This window comes from Enhydra lutris, unplaced genomic scaffold, assembly GCF_002288905.1.
Source record: "Enhydra lutris kenyoni isolate GAN:26980312 unplaced genomic scaffold, ASM228890v2 scaffoldscaffold4, whole genome shotgun sequence".
NCBI lineage: Eukaryota > Metazoa > Chordata > Mammalia > Carnivora > Mustelidae > Enhydra > Enhydra lutris.
In genome coordinates, this window is record NW_019154088.1 from 17,964,224 (window position 1) to 17,976,625 (window position 12,402).

A 12,402-nucleotide genomic window follows, 5' to 3' on the forward strand; every position below is an offset into this window, starting at 1 on the left:
ATGGTGGACTGGGTAAAGAAATGTGTGTGTACAGTGTATAATATGTGACTGCATATGTCAGAGAGTCAGGGAGATGCTGAAAAGAACATGCCTAAACTAGGGCTTAAAAGCAAGAGCATTCGTGGGAAGAATTTAGTGTTTACTAAGTGTCCCATCTCTTTTAAGAATTTCCATACTACATCTTACATCACCTTCTTGGGCTTTAAATTTGGCTGCTAACAGGGGAAATCTAATTTGTATATTGTATCTAATTCATTTCCCCTTAATCCCTCTATCCATTTCAAGATGCTTTCTTGGAAACAGGAAATTATATTTTAACAAAATTAAACCTATAAAATACCATATTGCCTTAAACTTTAAGGTAGATTGAAATTCAACCCAAAGTTCAAGAATGAAAGAGTAAATTCAGCAAAAATCTGGTTCTTAGCCCAGAAGTATACCAGCCTTATGAATTTGGGATTATGTGTTTTCTGAGAAGTGACCAGTTTAAGTATAAATGACTAAAAGAAAAAAGAGAAGTCTGTGCTGTCTTTGAGAAAACAATTATATGACAGATTTGTTGAGTTACCTATGCTCTGTGAAGCAAATTCAAGCCACATCTAGTAATAACTGTTAACACAGTTTAAAAATAAATTGTATGACATATTTTAAAAGACTAGTTTATATATAAGCAAGTTTCTTAATCTTTCAGGATACTCCATCTGTGAGAAAGGAACTGTTTTAGGTGAGGAAATGTTTTCTTGCCTCAATCTGAGCAGCACCACTTGTATTGGCTTACATTTTGGGCTTCTGCGTTAAATTTTGTTTAAAAAGGATTCTGAAGAAAAGACATTATAAAACCACCACATCAGATGATCCCTCTCTCAGCCGCCTATCTTCCAAGAAGAGCGGACCCAGCACTCTTGCTTTATCCTGCAAGTTCCCATCAGGAAGCTGCTGTCTCACCCCATCCTTCCACCCACCATTCCCAATCCCTTTACCTTGGGCCCCTCTTCCCTGTCTTTCTGGGGCCTGATGTTGATCCTGCCCTCTAATTTCTGGCATTTGCAACCATTTATTCATGCATTGAACAAGTACTTCTTGAGCACCTACTATACACTAGGCATTGTTCTAGGAACGTGTTATATATCAGTGAGCAAAACAAAGATCCCTGTGCAGTTTGCATTGCAGCAAGTAGAGATGGACAATAGAAACTTGCTTAGAAAATAAGCAAGTTATGGAGTATGTCAGATAGTGATATCTGCTATGAGAAAAAGAAAAAGCTGAAAAGGGTAGAGGGGATTGAGAATAAGAGGAGTCATATTCTGACTAAGAAGGAGGATTTGTGGCCCCATTCCTGCAGTTGCATGTAAGAAATCAACCTTATTCCATCCTGGCCCTTGATACCCTATCTTCGCAGTGACCTATGATCAGAGTTCTTGGAGAGTATGGTAAAGACAGTGCTCAACAAATATACTTCCTTGTTATTTCCCAGCCTCCCTTGCAGTTAGGCCAGGCCCATGTGGCTCATGCTGGCTAGTGAAACGTGAGAGGAAGAAGGAGGTAAAAGTCAGCATGTCCCCTCATCTAGTCATTGCTTTAATGTGGTAACCTTAGAGGCCATTAGTCTAGGCACCATGGGTCTAAGATGGAGAAGGCTGCCTGACCTAACATCAGAATGTGACATGAGCAAGAAATAACCTTTTACTGTTTACACAACTATTTCAGGGTTGGCTGAACTGAATCACAGTAGGGGCTCTCTGTGCCACTATCAAAGAAAGTGAACTAGGTAATTTTAACAATCATTTTCTGCCTTTTTATGGTAAAGAAAACCAAAAAGCATGAATTTTTACTCCTTCATAGGTTGATAGAGGAATAAACGTACAGGTCTGCCAAGAAAGAAATTAGTAATGGGAAATTATATTTAGGTTGCCCCTTTAGGACTTTGTAAATATTCTATGAAATATTTTAAGCTAGTATTTTGATTCATGAACACAACTTACTTTTGTTGGATTCTTAGAACAGTAAAATTTCATTGAAAAAATTACTTAGTAGAAAATATTGTAATTTGTTTTACTCTAATCAAAATATTTCTTGGGCAATTCAAAGTTTCCTGGCTATTCCCCTGACTTAAATCCCAAACTAGAGGAGTACTTTTTTCTATAAACATGTATTATAGGGGCGCCTGGGTGGCTCAGTGGGTTAAAGCCTCTGCCTTCGGCTCAGGTCATGATCCCAGGGTCCTGGGATCAAGCCCCGCATCAGGCTCTCTGCTCGGCAGATAGCCTGCTTCCCTCTTTCTCGGCCTGCCTCTCTGCCTACTTGTGATCTCTGTCTGTCAAATAAATAAGTTAAAATCTTAAAAAAAAAAAAACCATGTATTATAACAGCACTCATTTAAGAGATTAAAATATTAACAGAATCCAGACAGAATTTATAGGTGAATGCAAAGTACAGGCAATATAAACTCTAAGCTGTGCATTGGGTAAATTTTATAATAAAAATTTGCCTGCACTTTAACTCATGTGATCATGCTAAGACCCTTGACCACATTTTTCATTGGTGGATTCAAAAGAAAACATTTGGATGATAGTCTCAAACTCAAAGATTCATTAATAAATAAAAGAAGGACCACCTGTACCCCAATGTTCATAGCAGCGATGGCCACAGTCACCAAACTTGGAAAGAACCAAGATGCCCTTCAATGGATGAATGGATTAAGAAGATATGGTCCATATATACAGTGGAGTATTATGCCTCCATCAGAAAGTATGAATACCCAACTTTTGTATCAACATGGATGGGACTGGAAGAGATTATGCTGAGTGAAATAAGTCAAACAGAGAGAGTCAATTATCATATGGTTTCATTGGGAGATGGAGCAGAGAAGTGAGTTGGGGGAAACTGGAGGGGGAGACAAACCATGAGACATTGTGGACTCTGAGAAACAAACTGAGGATTTGGGGGCTGTGGGGGCAGTGAGCCTGGTGGTGGGTATTATGGAAGGCACATATTGCATGGAGCACTGGGTGTGGTGCATAAATAATGAAATGTGGAACACTGAAAAAACATAATAAAACAAAATTTAAAAAAAAAATCTATATGGAAATATTGATATTCAAGGCCAGACATACAAGTGTGTAAAACTAGAGATCACTGAGCAATGGGAGGAAGACCCCGAAGATTCTCCCAAAGCTTGTCACGGTGCCTACAGTCCTGCCACTAGTGGTTCTTCCCTTTGACTTCTGAAGGATTTTGTTTCTCTGTGAGAGCTTTAACAGAAAAGAAAAAGACCTAGCTGGAACAGAACAGGCAGAAATAGTTCCCCATGCTGAGAAGAAGGGACTGGGTTGAGTGGTGTGAAGATGGTGATGAGGAAACCATGGTCTAAAATAAAAAGTGACTGATTAATACACCAGAATGTTCTTCCTGAATACCTTCTACATTTAAGACATTATGCCGGGCATTTTGCACGATACAGAAATACATGAGGCTGGATTATCGTCTTGGTGATGTCTGTAGTCTAGTATTTGGTCTTTGAAGATTTTGTTTATTTACTTGACAGAGATCACAAGTAGGCAGAGAGGCAGACAGAGAGGGGGAAGCAGGCTCCCGGTTGAACAGAGAGCCCAATGCGGGTCTCGATCCCAGGACCCTGAGATCATGACCTGAGCCAAAGGCAGAGGCCCTAACCCACTGAGCCACCCAGGTGCCCCAGTATTTGGTCTTTGTTATGGAGCCAGAAAAGGAATGGAGGCTAGATCTAGTGTTAGAAATACAAGTGTGGCCTGTGTTCATGCTCAGCAAATTGCACAGGGCCCCAGGGAGGCCAAGGTCAGGCAAGGAAAGGGTACTGTGGGACTAGAGGAAATGAGATCTACCGAAGAGGGAACAAGGATGAAATGAACAATGAATTTATAAAGCCACTATCCCCTTGGTAAACATTTTTACTCTTTAGCGTGAGAAGAGATTACAGGCTTTGATGCCTGCAGAATTTTATGTCCTTCCACCAAATAAAAGGGAACATGAATTGGATTTCAGATAATTAGTTCTATTACTTTTGGGTTTTGAGGGTTTTTTCTGTTTTAAACACTTACCATCAAATTTTGCAAGTCTGCTAAAGTCTGCTCCAAGCTCTGAGGTAACTGATAGTGCGTGGCGGACTTTAAGGTTTGTTTCCCTGTGAAATTAATTGACACGACATGAATTTTTATATGGAACAGCCCAACAGCATCTTACATAAAGTAATCAGGCGGGAGCAGCACATGCAAAATCCAACACAAGAGATTCGAGAAACGCCCTTCAAATGTCATTCACACCTCTCAGTCAAGTGGACTCGGTAAAGTGGACAGGGCTTTGCATGCTCCTAAGAGTTGGCATTCCACACATGGCACATCTGTATAACAACACACAGTAATCTGTTTTATTTGAAAGAACAGAGGATACAATAAATATGGTTTCATTCGAATCCACTCAGACATCATGCATGAGTTACAAAACATATTAGGAATGGGAACACAGTTGCCAAATAAAGGAGGCCAGTATCACTCTAGAGTCTACTATCTACATAGGAATTTTAGTTGTAAAAGATGGTCATGGCTAATTTCATAGTAGCTGAAATTTAAATGGGAAAAGGAATGCAGCTTTCTTTCTCATGGAGAATCAAGCCAAAAATCCTGTAAGTCTGGGATCATACAACCAGACAGTAATTCGGCAGGTCACAGTGAGCTGATCATCTACTTCCAGGCAGAACCACACAGACATTGGATGGATGGCCCTGTGGTATTCATGAAATGACCAGCTGTCATGATTCTATGGCCATTGCTCACATCTTGCATACATGGGTTTGTCACGCCAGTTTTCTCACTGAGTTCAACCTAATTCTCTTCTACTGTAGCTTAACATCATCTGTCAGAGTTCTATCTTTTATGGAAGTGTTTAGCAGTGAGTTCATTCAGTCAACAAATACTGATTTGAATACATACCATAGTCACCCATGAGATTCAGTGCTGCCCCCACAAGGGTTACTGTTCTCTTGAGGGAAACAAGTGGTAGGTAAAAAGCAAATATCACTATTTGTAAGTACATGACAAACCATGAAATAACTGAATTTAGAAAACCGAGAAGCAGGTGCTCAAGAGGGCACTTAATTTAAATTTCCTGTAAATGAATTTCATGATGATGTTAAGACAACATGAAATCAATCCAAGGAATACCCTTTGGTTAAATAGCTTTCTCCAGGAAACACTAATTTGGATATATAATTGAAGTTAATTTGCTTAATAGTAATCTCATGGATCACTAATTGCCAAATCTATCAGTTCCTAGGATGCAAAAATATGTAGGGGTTGAGATACTCAAGAAGAACTTCATAACTGAGGCAGAAACTGAGCTGGGCTTGATGGACAAGAGTGAGATAGTGGTGTTGAGGTTAAAAGACCAATGTATCCATTCATTTAAACAAATTTTTCAAATAATTGAAACATTCAGTGACCCCATCGAGGCCAGACAGCCCTCATTCCTTAACCCAGCTCTATACATCATGTCATTCAGCAAGGTTTTTAGGTTACTTCCTCAGGATTCTCTTCAATATCTCACTTCCATCTTCAGATGTGGAAAATTAAAGGAAATAATCATCACACATAGGACTTACTGATTAAAAAAAATTTGCCAAGACTCCTGATCTTGTGTCATGCCATACTCTTTCTTCCTTAACATGCTTCATTATCTTGACTTCAAACTTCAAAAAGATTTTCAGCATAAGAATACAAAAAATCCTGTGTACCCTTTACTCAGTTGCCCTTAATGGTAACATTTGCAAAACTGTATTACAATATCACAATATCACAACTGAAACTGACATAGTCAAGATGGGGAACATTTCCATCACAAGGATTTCTTAGGTTACCCCTTGTAGACACACCCACTTCCCAGCCCCTTCCAGGCCATCTTTAATTCCTGGTAACCACTGATCAGTGGTCCCTTTCTATAGTTTTGCCATTTCAAGAATGTTATATAAGTAGAATCATATAGTATGTGACCTTTAGGGATTGCCTTTTTTTACTCAACATAATTATCTGAAGATTTGTCCAGGTTTTTCTATGTATCAATATTTCATTATTTTTTTTATTGCTCAATAGTGTTCCATGATATGGATAGTTTGTTTGACCTGTTAAAGGACATATAAGTATATTCTAATTTGTGGATGTCACACATAAGGCTGACATAAACATCTGCGTACAAGTTTTTGTGTAAACATAAGTCTTCATTTCTATGGAATTAAATGCCCACGAGTGAAATTGCTGGGTTATCTGGTAGTTGTGTGTTTAGCTTTTTAAGAAACTGCCAACCTATTTTCCAGAGTGATGGTAGTATTTTACATTCCCATCAGCAATGTGTGAGTGATACTGTTTCTCTACATCCTTGCCAGCATTTGGAGTTGTCACTATTTTTAAGTTTAGCCATTCTGATAGGTATGTTTCTCCTCATGGTTTGAATTTTAATGTCCCTAACAGCTAATGATGTTGAACATTTTTTTTTACATGCTTATTTGCCATCTGCATGTCATGTCTAGTGAAATGTCCCTTCATATCATTTGCAAGTTTTCTAATTGGATTGTGTTTTTAGGATTGAGTTTTGAGCAATTTTCATACATTCAAGATAAAAATCCTTTGTCAGATAGATGGTTTATAAATATTTTCTCCTAGTCTATAGCTTAGTTTTTCATAATAGGGTCTTTTGCACAGCAACAATTTTTGAATGATTTGATGAAGTCTAGTTTATCAAATTACCCTGTTATGAATTGTGCTTTTTTGTGTCAAGTCTAAAAACTCTGACTAGCCCTAGATCTTGAAGATTTTCTCCTATGTTTTTCCCTAAAACTTTTATAGTTTTATGTTTTACATTTGAATTCAATTTCCTTAATAGTTACAGGGCTATTCAGAGTGTCTATTTCATATTGAATTAGTTGTGGTAGTTTGTTTTTTGATGACGTGGTCTACTTCATTTAAGTTGTTAAATTTACGTGCATAAAGTTGCTTGTAGGATTTCCTTATCCTTCTGATATCTTAATGATCTGTCATAATATCCCCAGTTCATTCATGATATTGTTATTTCGTGTCTTTTTTCCTTTTTCAGTCTTCCTGAGGTTTATAAAGTTTATTGATGTTTTCAAAGAATCAACTCTTTGTTGTGTTAATTTTCCATTTCTTGTTTTTCAGTTTTCAAGTTCATTGATTTCTGTTCTTGTCTTTATCTCCTTCCTCCTGCTTGCTTTGGGTTTATGCTGTTATTTTCTAGGTTCTTGAGATGGAACATTGGAATATTTAAGACTCTTTTTCTTTTCAAGTATATACATCTAGTGTCATAAAATTCCCTCTCAGCACTATTTTAGGTTCTGCCCAAACCAAGGGTAGGATCACACATGTCACACTCCATTTGAATAGCCCAGTAGAACAATGATTTGGGAGGCAGCGTTAAAACCAGGGGCTTTTTTGTCAGACTATCAGGTATGAGTACTGGCTTCATTTTTGAGAAATTTGGAGTAAATTACTTAGTATCTCTAAGCCTTGTCGACTATACAATGGGGCTTATATACTACCTACATCAGAATTAAGTAATAAAATCCATCTAAAGAATGTAATAGTACTTTTAAAATGTAAACATCCAATAAATGTTTTTATGCCAGCCATATTGAATCCACTGAAACAGAACTGCTATGTTCTCTATAACTTAATTTTTCGATTAACATTAATGTCAAAACTCCATTTCTCTTTTCTTCTTCACCTTCATTTCACCCAGTTCCAAAAGATTGCCTTCTAAAGTAACATCAATGCTTCTTTCCTCAGAAACTCATCAATACTCCTCTAATTTTCCTTGGAGAATCATATAGAATTAAAAAAAAAACTAAAACAAAACAAAACTTTTCTAAGGAATATGAATAAAGAGTCCTATACAATAATTCACACAGACATGTTTAACTTACTGCTTTGGAAAGAAAATAAATTCAAGAGAAAAAGAGCTTTCAAAGGAGCCACAAAGTAATTAACGAATGGAATTTGCAAGTTAGACTCTCATTTGTTCCAAGAAAATTAAATGAGGAATAAGGTTTAGATTGAATACTATTCCTAAAGCTATTACTGCTAAATTAAAAACTAATCTAAATAATTATTCTAACTTTAAAAACTTACCCATCAAGCTCAGCAGTTTCAATATAACAGAGGCCATGTGGCTCACTACTTGATAGGAGAAGCAGATCAGCCTATTTAAAAAAAAAAAAAATCATAATGAATATATGAGAAGGGAAGACTGGTTGAAACCCTTCTTTGTTATACTACCCTTACTAACTAATGAGCCAGGACAGCCTTAGATTAAAAAAGTGAGAGAGGTAGAATCCTGTTCCACTTCTCTGCCATATATGCCCCAAATCAAATCTTCCCTCTCCTTCCCTGTTCCTGTTGGGTCCACCCCCTTCAATATCAGAATATAAGCAAGAGCAGGAGATATCATATAAATTAATAGCCACTTCATTTTTTTTTGCAAGAAACAGATAAAATTCTACATTCTCGTCTTGATAATTACTATTGGAAAATATAAAATTTTCCCCAATAAGTGAAATAATTGGAAATGTTTCCATACACATACTTTAATTCTCTCTAGTATTGTGACTTAAAAGTAGCAATCAGGCAAAGCTGACAGGGAAAGGATAGAAGTAAAGTAGGAGTAAATGGAAAACCATAGGAAAAAAAAATAAAGCAGGCAAGGAAAATTTAACAAGAAAAATTAAAAGAAAAAATTAAAAATGTAAGAAAAAAATGATGGGGTATAAAAAAGGGAAAAGAGAAAATAAAACAGGGGCTAAGCAAGAGGCAAGAAAGAATTAGAAAATGCTCCAAAAGACAGCAGAAAACATTCAGAAACCAAGCTGTGGGTCTTTCAGAGACGTAAAATCATTCCAGTCAGCTGTCCATTTGAGCTTCGGAAATGACCTATCACAATTCAGTTTTAGAATTCTGGGTGCTTCCTATATTGGGGAACAGTTTATTTCAAATCTCATTTTAAAGTAAGGATTTTTATGAGATTCTGAAAGATCTGAAGGTCTAAAATGAATTGACTAAAATTTTAACAATTTATTTTGACACATTAACAATTGTGTAGAATTGTCCCATTCTCAAGTTAAATTTAGAGGTTAAATTTAGAATCAATCCACTTATTTCATTGTCTCAAGCTTTTAAATTTCCAACTCAAATTTAGATGTGGGGGAGAAGCATATACATGTGTGTGTTCAGTTTTGTCTGAATTGTGACAAAACAGAATTGAAAAATAACTCAATAACAATCCTCTAAAGGAATAAATAGGTTTATATATCAAGACTCTTCCTCAACTCTAACAACAGTCACAGAAGGCTGAGGAGGAAAATTATTTTCTGAATAGTTACAATGTGACTACAGCAAACCCACTACAGAGAGAACGTTTAAAGAGTTGTACACAATCTCTCATGGTGAAGGTTTGGTTGGGGGGGCGGGGGATGGATTAGCCGGGTGCTGGGTATTAAGGATGGCACATATTGCATGGAGCACTGGGTGTTATACATAAATAATGACTCATGGAACACTACATCAAAAACTAATGAGGTATTGTATGGTGACTAACATAATGATAAATTTTTTTAAAAAATTTAAGAAAAAGAGTTGTACACAAATCTTGAGCCAAAAATTACACTTTGATTTTAAAAAGAAAAGAGTATTTTCAAAAATTCACCACAGTCTTACTTCTCACATTGAAATTTCAGTGGATATGACAGCAGTACAGCTTCATGCCTCTCCTCCCCTGAGCCTCATAGGACCATTTTAAGTAAAATCTAAAATTTTCCAATTCTCATCCTCTGTGATTGAAAATAGTTATAAAGTTCAGAGAAAAAGCCCCATTTATACCCAGAATTGCTTTTCTTCTAAACTCTGCACCGTAAGGATGATTTGATGCTACTATTTAGTACTGAGCTTAGTTGCTCAACACTTAGATGTTAGTAGACAAAGGGAGGATCGGTTGTCCGATACTGGCTCAGAACACGTGAGTGAGGCACCATCACTACCTGGCCACTAGATTCTGTCCTGAGCACTAACTCAACTTCCTAAAGACTGCTACTGAGAACTGTAAAGCCCACAAGTTCTGAGCTAACTCCTCCTGCCCTGTCTACCCCTTGAGAACCTGGGTCATCTACATTCCTACCTTCCACTTTCCCCACCTCCTCCTGTACCCTCTGTAGTCATCTTTTCCTTTGATGTCCCTGGAACCTTGCTACTGTTTCCCTACTCCCTAATCCCCATCCTGCACACCCCTCACTCATCCCTATTCTCCCTGCCCCACTGCAGAGCTTCGCCATTCCCTTTTCCTAACACCTTCCCTTCGAATTTTTAAATTCATCACAGTTGCTGAGGAAGTGTGAAGGGGCAGGACTAATAGGGGCTTCCAGAAAAATAAGGAGTCCGCCACTCATCACACAGTGCTCCTATTTCCAGGTGTACTCCGTAAGAATTCTAAAATTCTGTAAGAATTCTAAAAAGAAAAGGACAAGAAAGCTGCAGTAGGGCAAGAGAGCCCTGTTAGTTCCTGGTCATCATCATTTTGTCAGAGGTTCTGGGCCATGAGTGCAGCAACTCAGGGGTGGTCTTAGAACCCCACCAGCTCCATAACTCTGAGCCCCAGATCAAGCCTCCTCACACTGTCCCTTTCAGTATCTCTCAGGGTACCCAATTCCTAGTTGATCCAGAAACCTGTATTTGAGTTGTAGGGGTTTATAATACTGGTATTTAGCGAGGGCTTACCATGTCTGTGGTACTATCCTAAGAGCTTTACATGCAATATTTTATTTAACTCCCACCGAAATCCTATAGCGTAGGTTCTATTGTTATCTCCGCTTTACAGATGAGCAAAGTGAGGCCCAGAGAGGCTTAGTAACTTGTTTGAAGTGACACAGTAAGTGACATATCAGGATATGAATCCAGACAATTGAAGGCACATACAGCTGGAATACTAAAATGAACAAAAATATCTTTCCTTCAAGGATTGTAGAGTTTAATACAGGCAGAATATGATAAGGCTTCTAAAAGTCTGATTACCAAAGTGCTATGGGTGGGGTGCCAATGAGGAAGAATATATCAGATTGGTAGCTGACAAAGAGCCTCATGGCTCTGAGTCCTCACAACCAACAACACTATCTTCATAGGTTTATTAGGCATAATTACTGTTTGCTGATATAAAGAATAAACCAAAATCTCAAGCGATGATAACACCAAAAAGCTACATAATTCTTTAAGAGTTCACAAAACATGCTTTCACAACTGTATCACTTTATTCTTTCAATAACCCTGTGAGGAGGTAATTTTGTTCCTATATGTGAATAAGAAACCTTGGGAAGGTCATCTCTGGCTCACAAGCAGTAGATGAACTAAATTATCTCATGTAAAGTCCATAGCCTTTACAAAGTCACGGTGAGAGCTTCGTCACTTCTAAAAGGTCCTAAGAGATTAAATGCCATACTCATGGCCACACAGAGCTTAAAGAGCAGAGCTAGAACTAGAATTTATAGCTCCGATCCCAAATGTACACTCTTTCCTCTGCTTGGATACAAATTCACTGGAATAGAACCATGAAAAACAAAGTGTTTTGCTTTGTTTGATTTCACTTTGTTCATGTTCAAAACCCAAAACCACAATAGTGAAGAATATTGGGGTACTGACCCCATATCCTGATGGAAGGATAAATTTGTAGAATTGGAATGCCATATTCAAATCTCTCTTGTAAGCCATTTCCACACATAAAGTTCTTCTTTATCTTCATTAACCTCTACAATATTATCTCCTTTTTTGTAGTCTAAAAATGGCTCATGCAATATGGTTATACTTAGAGTATAATGATATGCAATATGATTATACTTACAGGAAAATAGGTTTGATATGGACAAAAATGAGGATGAAGTTGTAAAAATAAAAATGTGTAAGATTGTAGGTAATATTTTTATTTAAAAATTAAATTTCAGGGGCGCCTGGGTGGCTCAGTGGGTTAAGCCCCTGCCTTTGGCTCAGGTCATGATCTCAGGGTCCTGGGATCAAGTCCCGCATCGGGCTCTCTGCTCAGCAGGGAGCCTGCTTCCCTCTCTCTCTCTCTCTGCCTACTTGTGATCTATCTCTGTCAAATAAATAGATAAAATCTTTTTAAAAAATAAATAAAAATAAAAATTAAATTTCAGATCCAACAAATATATGCTGAGTGTCTACTAGAATCTAATACATTGTTTTGGTTTTTATAATTAAATGAATTTGATATGAATAAGAAAAAGACAGGAGAAAGAGCAGAAGGTGGAAAGGAGACTAATAATGGACATCATAGTTTTTACTCATGGGTCCACCCCTTCTTTAGTCAAAA

General features: G+C 37.4%; 1 protein-coding gene across 1 annotated transcript in view; it reads right to left on the reverse strand.

The window, feature by feature from the left end:
* The window catches only part of LOC111161323 (ATPase phospholipid transporting 8B4 (putative)), a 230,823-nt gene that overhangs the window by 116,586 nt on the left and 101,835 nt on the right, over positions 1-12,402 (reverse strand). The window contains exons 7-8 of the mRNA XM_022524918.1: positions 8,169-8,239; positions 4,077-4,159 (exon numbers count right to left, since the gene is read on the reverse strand). Coding sequence (XP_022380626.1) covers positions 4,077-4,159; positions 8,169-8,239 — 154 coding nt within the window. The remainder of the gene's footprint in view (positions 1-4,076; positions 4,160-8,168; positions 8,240-12,402) is intronic.